General features: G+C 42.1%; 1 protein-coding gene across 1 annotated transcript in view; it reads left to right on the top strand.

Moving 5' to 3' along the window:
• The window catches only part of oit3 (oncoprotein induced transcript 3), a 54,972-nt gene that overhangs the window by 16,597 nt on the left and 23,916 nt on the right, over positions 1-14,459 (top strand). Inside the window, exons 4-5 of the mRNA XM_008106672.3 lie at positions 5,885-6,007; positions 9,816-9,938. Coding sequence (XP_008104879.2) covers positions 5,885-6,007; positions 9,816-9,938 — 246 coding nt within the window. The remainder of the gene's footprint in view (positions 1-5,884; positions 6,008-9,815; positions 9,939-14,459) is intronic.

Raw genomic sequence — 14,459 nt, 5'->3', positions numbered from 1 at the left:
TCAGGCATTGGATGGCAAAAATAAGAAAATTCATTATAGCTAAGCGATCTGATCGTTTAGAGCATTACATAGCACATTAGAAATAGGGTACCAATTATTTGTTCGTTAGCAGTCCAATTTCAAAATGTCTTGCTTATTAGTCCTGGCAAGAAAAGGAAAAACTTAGCAATGTGGCATCAGTTGATAACATGGATTGGATCAGTCACACAGTCTCAGGAACAAACTAGTTCTGCAATATTTAGCAGCCAGTTGGAATGCATAATGCTTTACATCCCGAGTAGCTATTTGTTCCTGAAGATGCCATTGTAGTAAAAACACATCTGGGGCTCCGTGCAGGGACTCTAGGTCGTTTTTATGGTGGTGATTGCAGGCAACTCAACATTGCTTAGCAGGTTTTAATTATTTTTGCCTACTTGCAGACAGAGGGCCAGTGGCTTCCCCTATGCAATATCATTGTAATATCCTTATATACCAAGACTCTTTCAAGCACATAGAAGTGCCCTCCATGTGTTCAGTGTACATTACTGCCAAGTAAGTGCCCTTAGAATAGGCAGACTTTACTGTGTTGTCGAAGGCTTTAATGACTGGAATTACAGGGTTGTTGTGAGTTTTCCAGGCCATACAGCCCGGAAAGCTCACAGACTTCATTGTTCCTGAGACAATGATAGTACTGACTTTCATAATTCTGAGTGATTGATCACGGAATATACTTCTGGTTGTTCATTTCTGAAGAAGTTCAACTACTCAGAAATCTTCATGATCCAATTTTGCCAGATCATTGCAAGAGGGAACAGAGTCCTATAGCCAACTCTAAAAGGGATTTGGTAGAAGCTCCCTGCCTTGGCCCTATTTTGCGAACTGTGTGTCTGTGTTATTACATCCCCTGCAGCACATAAACCACTGTTCTTTTTTATGTGTGCCTTCAAATTATTTCTGACTTATGATGACTTATGATGGGGTTTTCTGGGCCCAAGAGTGTGTGGCTTGTCCAAGTTCACCCAGTGGATTTTCATGGGTAAGCAGAGAACTGAACCCTGGTTTCCAGAGTCACAGTGCAACACACAAAACACTACACCACACACAGGCTGCATCTATACTGCGATTTAATGCATCTGCATTCACACAATGCACACATGTTAATGCAATTTAATCTGGGGTAAACAATTAATCTGTTGGTAACTATTGCTAGGCCACTAGGGGGCACTAGAGAGAGAAGGATGGTCCATTTTACAGGGAGGAGTTGAAGAAGGAAAGCCATTTCCCCCCTTTTCACTGGTTATTTCCCCACTCCACTTCCCATATCATAAACAAGGGTTGTTTCCACAATGGGGACATGGGTGGGGGGAATAACAGAAAAACAAGAGGAAATGGCTTCATTCCTTCAACCCACCCTCCACCCCCATCAAATGGACTATCCTCCTCTCTAGCATCCCATAGTGGCCTCCGTCTGGATAATGGAACAGTACCATCTGTCTTAACCCTGATTTTTAAAGAAAAACCTCAGAAAATATTCCAAATAATTCAGGGAGATTCAGATCTTTCCCAACATTTTGGCAATGGAGACTGCCATCTCTGATTTTTGTGTGTGTGTGTGTGTGTGTGTCAGGAGCAACCGGAGTTGCTTCTGGAGTGAGAGAATTGGCCGTCTGCAAGGACGTTGCCCAGGGGACGCCCGGATGTTTTGATGTTTTACCATCCTTGTGGGAGGCTTCTCTCATGTCCCCGCATGGAGCTGAAGCTGATAGAGAGAGCTCATCCCCGCTCTCCCCGGGTGGGATTTGAACCTGGCAGCCTTCAGGTCAGCAACCCAACCTTCAAGTCACAAGGCTTTTATCCCCTAGGCCACCGGATGCTCCTGCCATCTCAGATTCCAATGCAGGATCTGAGATTGCTTTCCTGCAACTATCCCACATTCCCTGGGTTCGGGCAGCCTGGAGAGTTGTGAATTCTTGCCCCCCTGTACCTCCATTATCCCCCCCCCCCAAATAAACTACAGAAAATTGTCTCCTATCATTGCAGCAGGGTCTGTGCTTGCTGATTTTGTGTCATGCAAGAAGCGATGCAGCTTTGGAGAAGGGGAGGGGGCTTACTTCTCCCAGGCTCCATTGATTCCTGCATTATGTTGAATCAGGAAATACAGACCCTGAGGCAATAGTTTGTGGTTGAAGGAGAGTGGGAAACACAACCCATGCTCAGTTCTGCCAAATCAGTTTTGGCATAGCTGGGCTGTCACTGTGGTGGCTTGTGGCAACCTAATGTAAGCAGCCATGTGACTCAGAACCGGCATTTCTATACCAGTTCCAAGTGCATTTTGTTCCTGTGTGAAATGATCCTAATTCAAAATGAAAAGGCTAAAAAAATAGCCAAATTTCAAATGGTGCCCAGTGGTGCCCATTGGATTGCCCCACAGTTGTCAATCCCTGACACAGACTTTCAAATATATCTTGAATATGTGAGCACCGCAACCCAACTCACTTTCTTTGAATTGCTCTTGGGAGGTTTCCTGAGTCCCTTACAGTCTCCTTCCAAGACTAATATTCGTCATTCTTCTGCCTCGAAGGCTCATCCATCTTTTTAATTAATTCCCCAAGTTCTAAGCAATAACAACTTGAAATATAGTTCAAACACAGTCACACTTGTCTTCCCCTTTCTCCCTATGCCAAGCATTCTTTGCATGCTCCCTGTTCCGTAATTGAAGTTCTTGGACAATCTAGTCCAGCTGGAAGCTAGCAGTTCTACAGCAACACTGAATGCACCAGCATCTGGGAGGTCGTTCATCAATCATGTTAACTGGAGTAGCTTTTCATTCAGCCTGCAGTTGGCTGGCTATATGTTATGAATCGTAATTCTAAGTGGTTATTTCTCAGTTTTTTACATCACTGCAGTAAGCTTCAAGTTAATGGCGGCTTATAAAATTAGGATTTGCACCACCTGGCCCATTAAAATTGCCTCTGGTAAAATAATATGATTTCCTAATTTTTACGATAAAGATTTTAGGAGGTGTGAATTAAAACTTCAGTCTTTAATTAACTCACTATGCAACCTATTATAATTCTAACGTTAATTCAAAAAAATTGAGTCCAACTTATTTTTATGAACTTACTCCAGGGTAAATGTGCATGGGAGGACACACTCTATATTAGGGTGCACCTACACTGTAGAACTAATGCAGCTTGATATCACTTTAACTGCCATGGCTCAATGCTATGGGATCATGGGAATTGGAGTTTGGTGATGCACCAACACTTTTTGGATTAAAGAGAAGATCAAAGACTTTGTAAAATTACACCTCCCACGATTCCATAGCATTGAGCCATGGCAGTCAAATTGGTATCAAGCTGCATTAATTCTATAGTATAGATGCACCCTTAGTCAAAAGCAACACAGTGGCCTAAATTAACCTGTTCGTCCAAAATTGAGAGCACCCATTGAATCAATATGTGTAACTATTTCCTTAGCAAGTTCTCATTGATCCAACGGGCCTTTCCTAATTGGAATAGCAACTGGATTTAGTTAGACCTACTATTCTACCCACTATCTGCCCACCAGTCTGGCAAATACACTTTATTTACTAGACAAAGCTCACAAACAGGGACAGCAAAGTTAAGAAGCATTAAGATATCCTTGAAAAAAATGGTTGAAATCCACATATAGAGTTTTAAAGATATTAAAATGCCTAAGGTAGAACATTAATTTGGGGTCCCTCCTTGAGATTTGTGTGGTGCAGTGGTCAGTGTTGGGGTGAGACTTGGAAAATGGAGATTCTAGGTCCTTCTCAGCCATGCTAGACAATTTTAACCTAGCCACAGGCTTAAAATGGAGCCCCAGTGGTGCAGCAGATTAAACTGCTGAGCTGCTGAACTTGCTGACTGAAAGGCTGGCGGTTCGAATCCACGGAGCAGGGTGAGCCCCCACTGTTAGCCCCAGCTTCTGCCAACCTAGCAGTTCGAAAACATGCAAATGTGAGTAGATCAAAAGGTACCACTCTGGCGAGAAGGTAACGGCACTCCATGCAGTCATGCCGGCCACATGACCTTGGAGGTGTCTACGGATAATTCTGGCTCTTTGGCTTAGAAATGGAGATCAGCACCAACTCCCAGAGTCAAACATGTCTAGACTTAAAGGGGAAAACCTTTACCTTTACTACAGGCTAACTGTTCAACTTTCATCACTGGTTTGTGTTGATCATAAAATGAAGAAGAAGAGGAGGTAATGGTAGTGGTAATAGTGGTAGGGTTAGCCATTTCTTCCTGCATCCTTGGAATATCATGAAAATGTTTTTTTCTTGATATATTTTACAGGAATATACAATTTGGGTTACTTTAATCATTCCTACAGTCCCATTTTCACACCAATATTAATTGAGTTTAAGGCTGGACAAACCTTCTTAAGCAAACACGTATTTCCAAAGCATTACACTGCAGAAAATGTCATCCAAGCACTATTATATTTTTGCAGCTTTAGAGCTGTGGCCAAAGGTCTTGATGCATAGTAAAGGTAAAGGTTTTCCCCTGACATCCAGTCGTGCCTGACTCTAGGGGTTGGTGCTCATCTCCATTTCTAAGCAGAAAAGCCAGCATTGTCCGTAGACAGGGCCGGCCCCAGGTAATTTTCAAGTGTAGGCGAACAGAATTTTGCCCCCCCCCCAACCAATCACTGAAAAATAAAAATGTTGGATAAGCGAAAGTGTTGGATAATAAGGGGGGATTAAGGAAAAGCCTAAATAAAGAACAACAATCTGAAAACAGGGGAAATCCAGACAGGAAACATTCAGGGCCAGCTAACACCTCCCAACCAAGGATGCACCCAGTGAGGTTGCAGCCAGGCTTTGCGTCTGCAAGGCCATTAAATGCTAATCAAGCTGGCCAATTGCAACATTCACACTAGCCTTAAACAGACAAGAGCTCTTTCTCCCACTCTGGACTTTCCACAGATATATAAACCCCACTTACCTAGCTTCCAACAGACCCCACAACCTCTGAAGGCCCCCGAAGGTGGGCACAGGCCCCGAAGGCGGGCCCGCGCACGAAGGTGGGCCCAGACAGAAGGCGAGAGGAGGTGAGTGGTGCACATACATGCACGCATGCATGCATGCGTGCATGCCCGGGAGCGCCTCAGCTGCGTCCCCTACAGCATGGCGCCACAGGCAAGTGCCTTATTTGCCTTGCGGCTGAACTGCCCCTGTCCGTAGACGCCTCCAAGGTCATGTGGCTAGCATGACTGCATGGAGAGCCATAACCTTCCCGCCAGAGTGGTACCTATTGATCTACTCACATTTACATATTTTCAAACTGCAAGGTTGTCAGAAGCTGGAGATGACAGCAGGAGCTCACTCCACTACCCAGATACAAACCACTGACCTTTCAGTTAGCAAATTCAGCAGCTCAGCGGTTTAATCCGCTGCACCACTGGGGGCTCCCAATGATGCATACTCTGCCATAAAACCTTCACTTGCACAATTTATGTTGCTCACTGAATCCCCCAGTCTATAGTCATTGGTCAAGGTGCCTTGGGCATTCAGGGAAACAGAGTCCTCTTTCTGAACAAATACAATGGCACAGTGTGTATGTGTATTTATATCGAAAGTCTGCTTGCAGCTAAATCCACAGCTGTTCTTTGATAATGTCCAATAGAAAACAGACCCTTGCTAGCCAATACCACCTAAAGAGAAATTAATCCTTGATTCAAGCTGTATGAATGGAGCCATTCGCTTATGTAATGCAGGTGCTAGTTGCCAACGGCAAGTTGCTAAATGGGAGATTCGTGACCCATTTGCTACAGATGAAAATGAGCGGGAAAGAAACAATGGAGACCTATGTATAGCAGGTGCTAGTTGCCAACTGCATGTTGCTAAATGGTGAATTTGTGACCAATTTTGCTGCAGATGAAAATGAATGTGAAAGGAACAATGGAGGCTGCAGTGAGTTCTGCATAAACATGAAGAACTCTTACCGTTGTGAATGTGGTGTTGGACGTGTCCTGGGCAAAGATGGAAAAACCTGTGAAGGTGAGTGAGAAGACAAATGGGTTGCTTGGAATATATTTGTAAAACATCTATTCTCAGAAGACATGTTGATTCTAATCAATGCAACCATTGAATACGGTACTGAGATTCACTGCCTGTAGCCATCCACAGCCTAGGATAGTGCCCAACAAATTTGAAACACATCCTACATAAATGATTGCTACCTGTTCACAGCGGCTGTGAACAAATTAAAACAATGGTCACATATTTTGAGAATTTCTTATCTATGATGTCAGAAGCAGACAGCAAATCCAGAAAGTTTATCACCCCTCCATTGGTTTGCCGCATATGGCTGCTAGATCAAAAAATTGGTTTTGTATACATCTAGTTAATTGTAAAGATTTTACTTCATGGCCTTACAGGGATGGAGGCTGTAAAACAATTTGTATTACTTCCATTCTGAAGTACTTAACAAAAATTTCTTCCCAATGTTCTACCATTCTATGCGTTAGTTTACAACTGCTTCTAAATAACATCTTTGCTTTCTTATGGTTCAATATATATAACCTTTGTTTCATGCACAAAATGATTAAAAATTACCTTCAAGCATTGTGAACAAGTTATGCAGGGGATATAAATGAATTTTGTGTTTAGACTTGGGTCACATCTTCTAGATACATACATGTATTCAATACGGTCAGTTCCCGAGTTACAAACATCCGCCTTACAAACAACTCAAAGTTAAGAACAGGGGTGAGACCACAAGAAGCGACAGAAATCTTCCCTTCAGAAGGGAAATTCACTCCTGGAAGAGTTATCATAGGGAAACGATATCTCCACTGAAGCTTTATCACTAATACTTGTTTTCACAACAAGCCAATTTTTTCTAAATCCAATTATCACAGGGATGGAAAGTGAGGTGAAATGTTCTGAACAGGGGCACAGACAGCAAAAAAAACACCACAGAGGTGTTCACCCTTCCCTAGGCTATCCAAAGCTCATATATATATATATATATATATATATATATATATATATATATATCCAAAGCTTATATATGTGTGTGTGTGTGTGTGTGAGAGAGAGAGAGAGAGAGAGAGTGTGTGTGTATATACACACACTCATACATACATACACACACACACACACACACAGTAGATCTCGCTTATCCAACCTTCGCTTACCCAGCGTTCTGTATTATCCAGCGCAGTCTGCCTTTTAGTAGTCAATGTTTTTGTATTCAATGTTTTCAATACATTGCAATGTTGTGGTGCTAAATTTGTAAATACAGTGATTACTGTATAACGTTACCGTGTATTGAACTGCTTTTTCTATCTATTTGTTGTAAAACATTATGTTTTGGTTCTTAATTTGTAAAATCATAACGCAATTTGACATTTAATAGGCTTTTCCTTAATCTTTCCTTATTATCCAACATTTTCTCTTATCCAGCGTCCTGCCGGCCCATTTATGTTGGATAAGCGAGACTCTACTGTGTGTATATATATATATGTGTGTGTGTGTGTGTGTGTGTGTGTGTGTGTGTGTGTCCTCCTGGTGGTGAAGTGGATTAAACCGCTGAGCTTCTGAACTTGCTGGCCGAAAGGTCAGCAGTTCGAATCTGTGGAATGGGGTGAGCTCCTGCTGTTAGCCCCAGCTTCTGCCAACCTAGCAGTTCAAAAACATGCAAATGTGAGTAGATCAATAGATACCGCTTCTGTGGGAAGATAACGGTGCTCCATGCATTATGCCAACCACATGACCTTGGAGATGTCTATGGACAATGCCGGCTCTTCAGCTTAGAAACTGAGATGAGCACCAACCGCCAGAGTCAGACACAACTATGTATGTGTGTGTGTAGATATAGATATATGGAGTTAGATGTAATAAATGTATCTGTTCCAACTTACAAACAAATTCAACTTAAGAACAAACCTACAGAACCAATTCTGTTCATAACTTAAGGACTGCCAGTTCCAAAGACCTGGAAATGGTCTGTGGGGATGAAAGAGTTAAACATCCCTTCCATGCCTGATCAGGTCTTCTAGCAGATGTTACTTGCAATTTGTAAAAGTTACACATTCACCCTAAGAATATTCATCTTGGCCCTGGACTGTGATTATGCAAACAACACTGGCTAAAATCCCGTTTCAGATTGTTTGTTCATGCACCTACCTTATCTGCATTTGCTATCAGACGCTTGTCTCTAGAATAGGCCACTGGCCTAAATGAGGAAGATATCTCTTTAAACTGTGTTTAGTTCAGTGACATTCTGATTTCTGCTTAATCTACTATATGCTTGTTATTTTCATATGCTTACTATTTCTGATATTTGGGGCAAATTGACCCTTAGGATTTATTTTGATTCTTGTGATTTTGGTGGGAAATGTATAAACATTTATGTAAATGTTGAGGAGTGTATATTGACTACAGTGGAACTTTTACTTAAGAGCATCCCAACTTAAGAGCATTTTGAGTTAAGAGCTATTGCTCGGCATGGGTTTTGATTTGACATAAGAGTGGCATTTTGAGTTCAGATGGAGCGCTAGTGCGAGAGTAGGGAGCTTTAGGCTTCAAGGGAGCAGCCTCTATGCCTCATGCCTCCGTGCCTGGTGCTCTTCTCAAGGTTGTTGTCTGCTTTGTTCTTGTCCACTTTGAGGAACTTTGGGCTAGTTGATTCTGTGTGGTTTTTATTCATTGTACGTTTGGCTTCATGAAGGAGAGATTATCAAAGCAGATAATTCACATTATCTGCTTTGAACTAATTATATGAGTCTACACAGCCATGAAATCCAGTTCAAAGCAGATAATCTGGATTTGATATGTAGTAGGGGCCCTTGTCATATTTTCCATTCTGTCCTCAAAATGCATGGCTGCTCTGCAGTTTCATCCAGACTTCAGAGTATTACCCAATTTCCTTTAGCATGGAGCGAAACTGGTTTATCCAGTTAACCCCACATTAAGGACCAGACACAAAGTAGACATTGAGGAGCGACTTCTCACTCAATGTATGACATCTAGTCCATGTAGAAAAGTCCCTTGAAAAACCAGGACTAGGGCTGCTGGATTTCCACAAGCCTCATCTTTGCATAGACGTGAATACTGAAGCCAGGCCCCTTCTGTACTGCCATATAATACAGATTACCAAAGCAGATAATCTACATTATCTTCTTTGAACTGGATTCTAAGAGTTTACAGTTCTATATAAACCAGTTCAAAGTAGATATTCAATGTGTTGGCAAAGTCTTTCATGGCCGGAATCACAGGGTTGTTGTGTGTTTTCCGGGCTGGATGGCCATGTTCCAGAAGTATTCTCTCTTGACGTTTTGCCCACATCTATGGCAGTCATCCTCAGAGGTTGTGAGGATCTGAGGATGCCTGCCATGGATGTGGGCAAAATGTCCGGAGAGAATGCTTCTGGGACATGGCCATACAGCCCGGAAAACACACAGCAACCCTCGAAGCAGATCATCTGGATTTTATATAGCAATGTAGAAGAGGCCTTAAACTAGAGCCATCTCCCCATTCTCACAAGCTATGGACACAACCCAAAATGATGGATTTAATTTCCACTTTTGGTTTTTTGGCTGAAAAAATAAGTATTTTCTGGACTTTTGAAAGGTACAAGAAGTTAAGCAGTCCCAGTTAAATAGTCCTCAACTGCCACATTTATCGTGTTGTTTTGGAGATTGGGATAAACTAGGTGGCTGAAAAGTTGGCTAAAAATGGTATCTTCTGAGAGACTTTGTGTACTGTAAGAGTGGATGCCCACATGCTGCATGTGAACAATGGGCTGATTTACTACTCAGTTGGACATTTTTAATGTGTCTGGTTGTTACTTCTCCTTTAGAGAATGAAGGCTGTCACAATAACAATGGGGGCTGCAGCCATACCTGCACTATTGTGGAAGACACGTATCAATGTGAGTGCCCACGGGGTCTGGTTCTGTCAGAAGACAAGCACACCTGCCAAGGTAAGATAATAAGGATATTTGCTTTTGATCCAGGACAGGGCTACCATGAAAGAAATCCATTATTTTTCCTACCCTAGGAGAGCTGCAAGACATTTTAAGAACAGTTTCCATAAAGCTGAAGTCACTCACTTTTCTACAGATCCACTCTGTACCTTCTAGCTCTGGTTTGAGTATTGGGGCAAGACCCACTTGGATCTTAGTAATGGTCCTTCACCCCTTTTCTTGACTGTGTCTCTACTTACAGTCTCCCTCTCCTTATAAAACAATTGTCCTCTGTCATATTGACCCTCACAACCACACTTCATGTTAGCTGGCTGAGACGGTGGGATAAGGGATCATCAACAAGAAGAGAAAACCTATTAGTGACAATCAATTATTTAGAGCAGTGGTTCTCAACTTGCGGGTCCCCAGATGTTTTGGCGTTCAACTCCCAGAAATCCTAAAAGCTGGTAAACTGGCTGGGATTTCTGGGAGGTGTAGGCGAAAACATCTGGGGACCCTGAGAACCACTGATTTAGAGAAAAGGGGGGCTTTGCTATCACAGGCTACCTGACACAGGCATTGAGAAAATGATATATGGGGAGAAATGAGACCAAGTCACAACCATCTGTCTCGTAAGTTGAAAAGCAACAGAGCAGACTATACAAAAAAGGAAACCCACCAGGAAACCTTAAACACCTTTCTCTAAATCTTTTGCCCCTAATGCAAAATAGTTACTTGTGCAAGTATGATTGTGCACTTCTCAGTTCTGACATGTTTTAAATCTATCAGTTGCGTGTGCAAGCATAGAGCTCCATACTAAATATTCCCTGGGCACAGCAGTGGCATCACTAGGTAGGTGCAAACCACAGAGGGTGACATCTTCAGAAAGGATAACACTAAGATTTTTGTTTAATGTCCCTGTTAGATATACTTATAGATACATTTTGTAAGCCTAGCTTAGCTTATATGTCCCATATCAATATACTCTCGTGGTTAAAACTCTCTGCCAGCTACAATATTGTGACATGTACTAGTATGAGAGGAGGCCCATGGGGGTGACACTATGAGTTACTGCACTGGGTGACACCAACCTAAGTCATGTCAGTGTGGCACAGAAAGGCATGTGGGCTGCCAGTGATAGAGGCTAATGCAAAGTTGGGTTTGCCCTGCAACAGTGTCTCCTGTAAATCTGAGGCATAGATGTCCCATACTACAGTATGGTCACTAGTGTTGTGCTTTTGTATGGAATTGCTGTTCGTTTTGTGTAGTTTCATTAGTGTTGTCTAATTTTGTATTTGGTTCCCGCTAACTAAAATGGGCTCCCTATACGACACATATTTTCGTCTGACTAACGAAAAACACGAAAATTTTCGTGCCATTGATGGAAATGGGAGAGCTTCCGAGGCTCAACCCCCCTCCCTCAGTTTTTGGGCTAGAAGGGTGAAAATCACCACACACTGAGGGCATTTCGATCCCTTTTGGCCCACCAACTTTTTAAAAGTTTGGGTCTTCCCCAGAGTACAATTGTTATTAATAATATTATTATTAACACCCATTGGCACACAGATGTAATGGGGAGGCACTCCTCTCCCAGACTTAGCTTAGATTCCCAGAGTAGCTATAGAGAGAGAGAGAGAGAGAGAGAGAGAGAGAGAGAGAGAGAGAAAAGGTAAAGGTTTCCCCTGACGTTAAGTCCAGTCATGACCGACTCTGGGGGTTGGTGCTCATCTCCATTTCTAGGCCGAAGAGCCGGCGTTGTCCATAGACATCTCCAGGTCATGTGGCTGGCATGACTGCATGGAGTGCCATTACCTTCCCGCCGGAGCGGTACCTATTGATCTACTCACATTTGCAAGTTTTTGAACTGCTAGGTTGGCACAAGCTGGATCTTACAGCGGGCACTCACTCTGCTCCCAGGATTTGAACCTGGAACCTTTTGGTCCGCAAGTTCAACAGCTCAGCGCTTTAACACACTGTGCCACCAGAGGCCCCATATATATATATATATATATATATATGCGCATACATCAGATGTAATGGGGAGGCACTCCTCTCCCAGACTCAGCTTAGGGTCCCAGAATCGTTATTTATTTTAATATTAACACCCATTGGTACACATCAGCTGTAATGGGAAAGCAGCCCTCGGCCAGTACCTGCTTATTGTTACAGGGCAGAAATGAAAGGAAAGCAGAAGCAAGCACAATGACTGTGTGATTTTCATTTTCGTGTCACCTCTCATTTCCTACGAAAAAGTCAACTTTCGTTTTGTGTAGACGAACGGTCGAAACGAAATGATAGCACGAAGGAAATGAAGGAAAAATTTTTGCACATATCTCTAATGGTCACATAGGACTCTGGGTTTGTTTTCCATGTTAGAAGCGACTTGAGAACATACTGCAAGTCGCTTCTGATGTGAGAGAATTGGCTGTCTACAAAGATGTTGCCCAGGGGACGCCCAGATGTGTTATCATCCTACTGGGAGGCTTCTCTCATGTCTCCGCAAGCTAGAGCTGATGGGCGACAGCTCATCTTGTCTTTCAGATTTGTACTGGCAACCTTCAGGTCAGCAACCCAACCTTCAGGTCAGCAGTTCAGCCAGCACAAGGGTTTAACCCAGTGGTTCTCAAGACAGAGCTCTGGAGGTTTGTGTTAAACCAGTGGTTCTCAACCTGTGGGTCCCCAGGTATTTTGAACTACAACTCCCAGAAATCCCAGCCAGTTAACCAGCTGTTAGGATTTCTGGTAGTTGAAGGCCAAAAACATCTGGGGACCCCAGGTTGAGAACCACTGGTTTAACCCATTGCACCAATATGGCTCTTTAGGACTCTGGTGAATGACTAGCACCCTCCGGTGTCATAGTATGCTGTTGTAGTGTCTGATGGCATCAGGAAATCCAGGGCTAGCACAGTTCAAAACAATTTCAGGGAATCCAGTTCAGCCCTATAATTTTGTCCAGTCCTGTTGTAATAGGATATTGAGCCCTGCAGTTAAGAGCGTTTCAACTTAATTTGAATCTCTAGTCGAGTGATATAAACACACATTTTTGTTCAGGAGGATAATATGTGGATGGGTCAAGCATTGCTCTTTATTAAGCAAGTCAAAATTTATAGCCACACATACAACATTTTATTAGGATATAAAGTATAAACCTTGCTTCCAATTGCATGAATTTATTTTTTTAATTATTTCTAATTAAGCTCATGGTGATAAAGTAGTTAAGAATGACAGCAGTTAACCACAGCAGTTTGTCTGTATTATATTAATACTTGCACTTTACAGGTCTTCTGTAAATTACTAATAAACATTAATGCCCCAGTTGTGTTCAGCATATCATGTTAAGTGATCAGCTGCCACCTAGGAATAATTTACTTTTTAGAAAGCACTGTTGAAATCACATATTTCTGGGACAGCTGCACAGAATCTGAAATAATAACAACAAAAATTGCCAGAAAAGCAACAGTGAAAAATAAAGTGTAGAGACATGGAGTCTGAAGACGACATCCTCGGAACAAGTGGCAATAATAAATGGGTCCAAATGGGATAAGAGAAAACTGAAGAATGTTATAGAATGGTAAAATAATGAAAAAAGAATTGATGGTGCATCAACACTGTAGAATTACTGCAGCTTCACACAACTAACTGCCATGGCTAAATACTATGGAATCATGGAAATTGTAGTTTTGCAAAGTCTTTATTCTTCTCTACAAAAGGGCGCTGGTGCCATACCAAACGACACCTCCTAGGATCCTATAACATTGAACCGTGGCAGTTAAAGTGATGTCAAACTGCATTAATCCTACAGTGTAGATGCATCCAAACTTGGAAAGAGAGGATCCAAGAGATGTATGGTGATTGCCCAACTTACTTTAAGTGCAGCTCTAGCACAGCTCGTAAAGTTTAATAAAGTTTAATCCCCCAGCCATTATGACCTCTGAATTTTAACAAAGGGCAGTGGGAATGTAGTATACCAGTCAAGTATCCAACCCCCTTAAAATCTGCAGGGAGACAAACTGAAAAAGGAAACATTTAGTATTATGTATCCATGCAAATGCTTAACCTAAAATAAGGTCTGGCTCATTTACTCCCTGCGGCAAAAGGATAAGATGCCCCTCCATTCTATAACTGGAGTATTCCCTGAAAAAAGCAAATTGACATTACTTTAGCGTTGGCATTGAAAAAGAGGACTTTATTGCAAAGCTGAAAACTAGCACAATATCATGAATACTCATGACTTTCCTGCAATAGTCCTTGATCACACCATGGACCGGGGACTTACTTACCTGTTGCGAAAAGATCTGGGTGCTTCTGTGACAGCATGCTAACAAAATAGTTTAATTATTTTATTAACACAAGTTTTAAAACAACAAAACAAAAGGGATGGAGAGAGATAATAATAATAATAAAAAATAATAATAACAACAACAACAACAACAACAAGTACTACTACTATTACTACAACAACTACACTTTATTTATATTCCACCCTTATTTATATTCCGTCCCTGAGGGGACTCAGAGCGGATGACAGCATATAAACAG

This window comes from Anolis carolinensis, chromosome 3, assembly GCF_035594765.1.
Source record: "Anolis carolinensis isolate JA03-04 chromosome 3, rAnoCar3.1.pri, whole genome shotgun sequence".
Lineage (NCBI taxonomy): Eukaryota > Metazoa > Chordata > Lepidosauria > Squamata > Dactyloidae > Anolis > Anolis carolinensis.
Note: the sequence above shows the minus strand (reverse complement) of the source record. Positions and strands in the feature narration are given on the sequence as shown.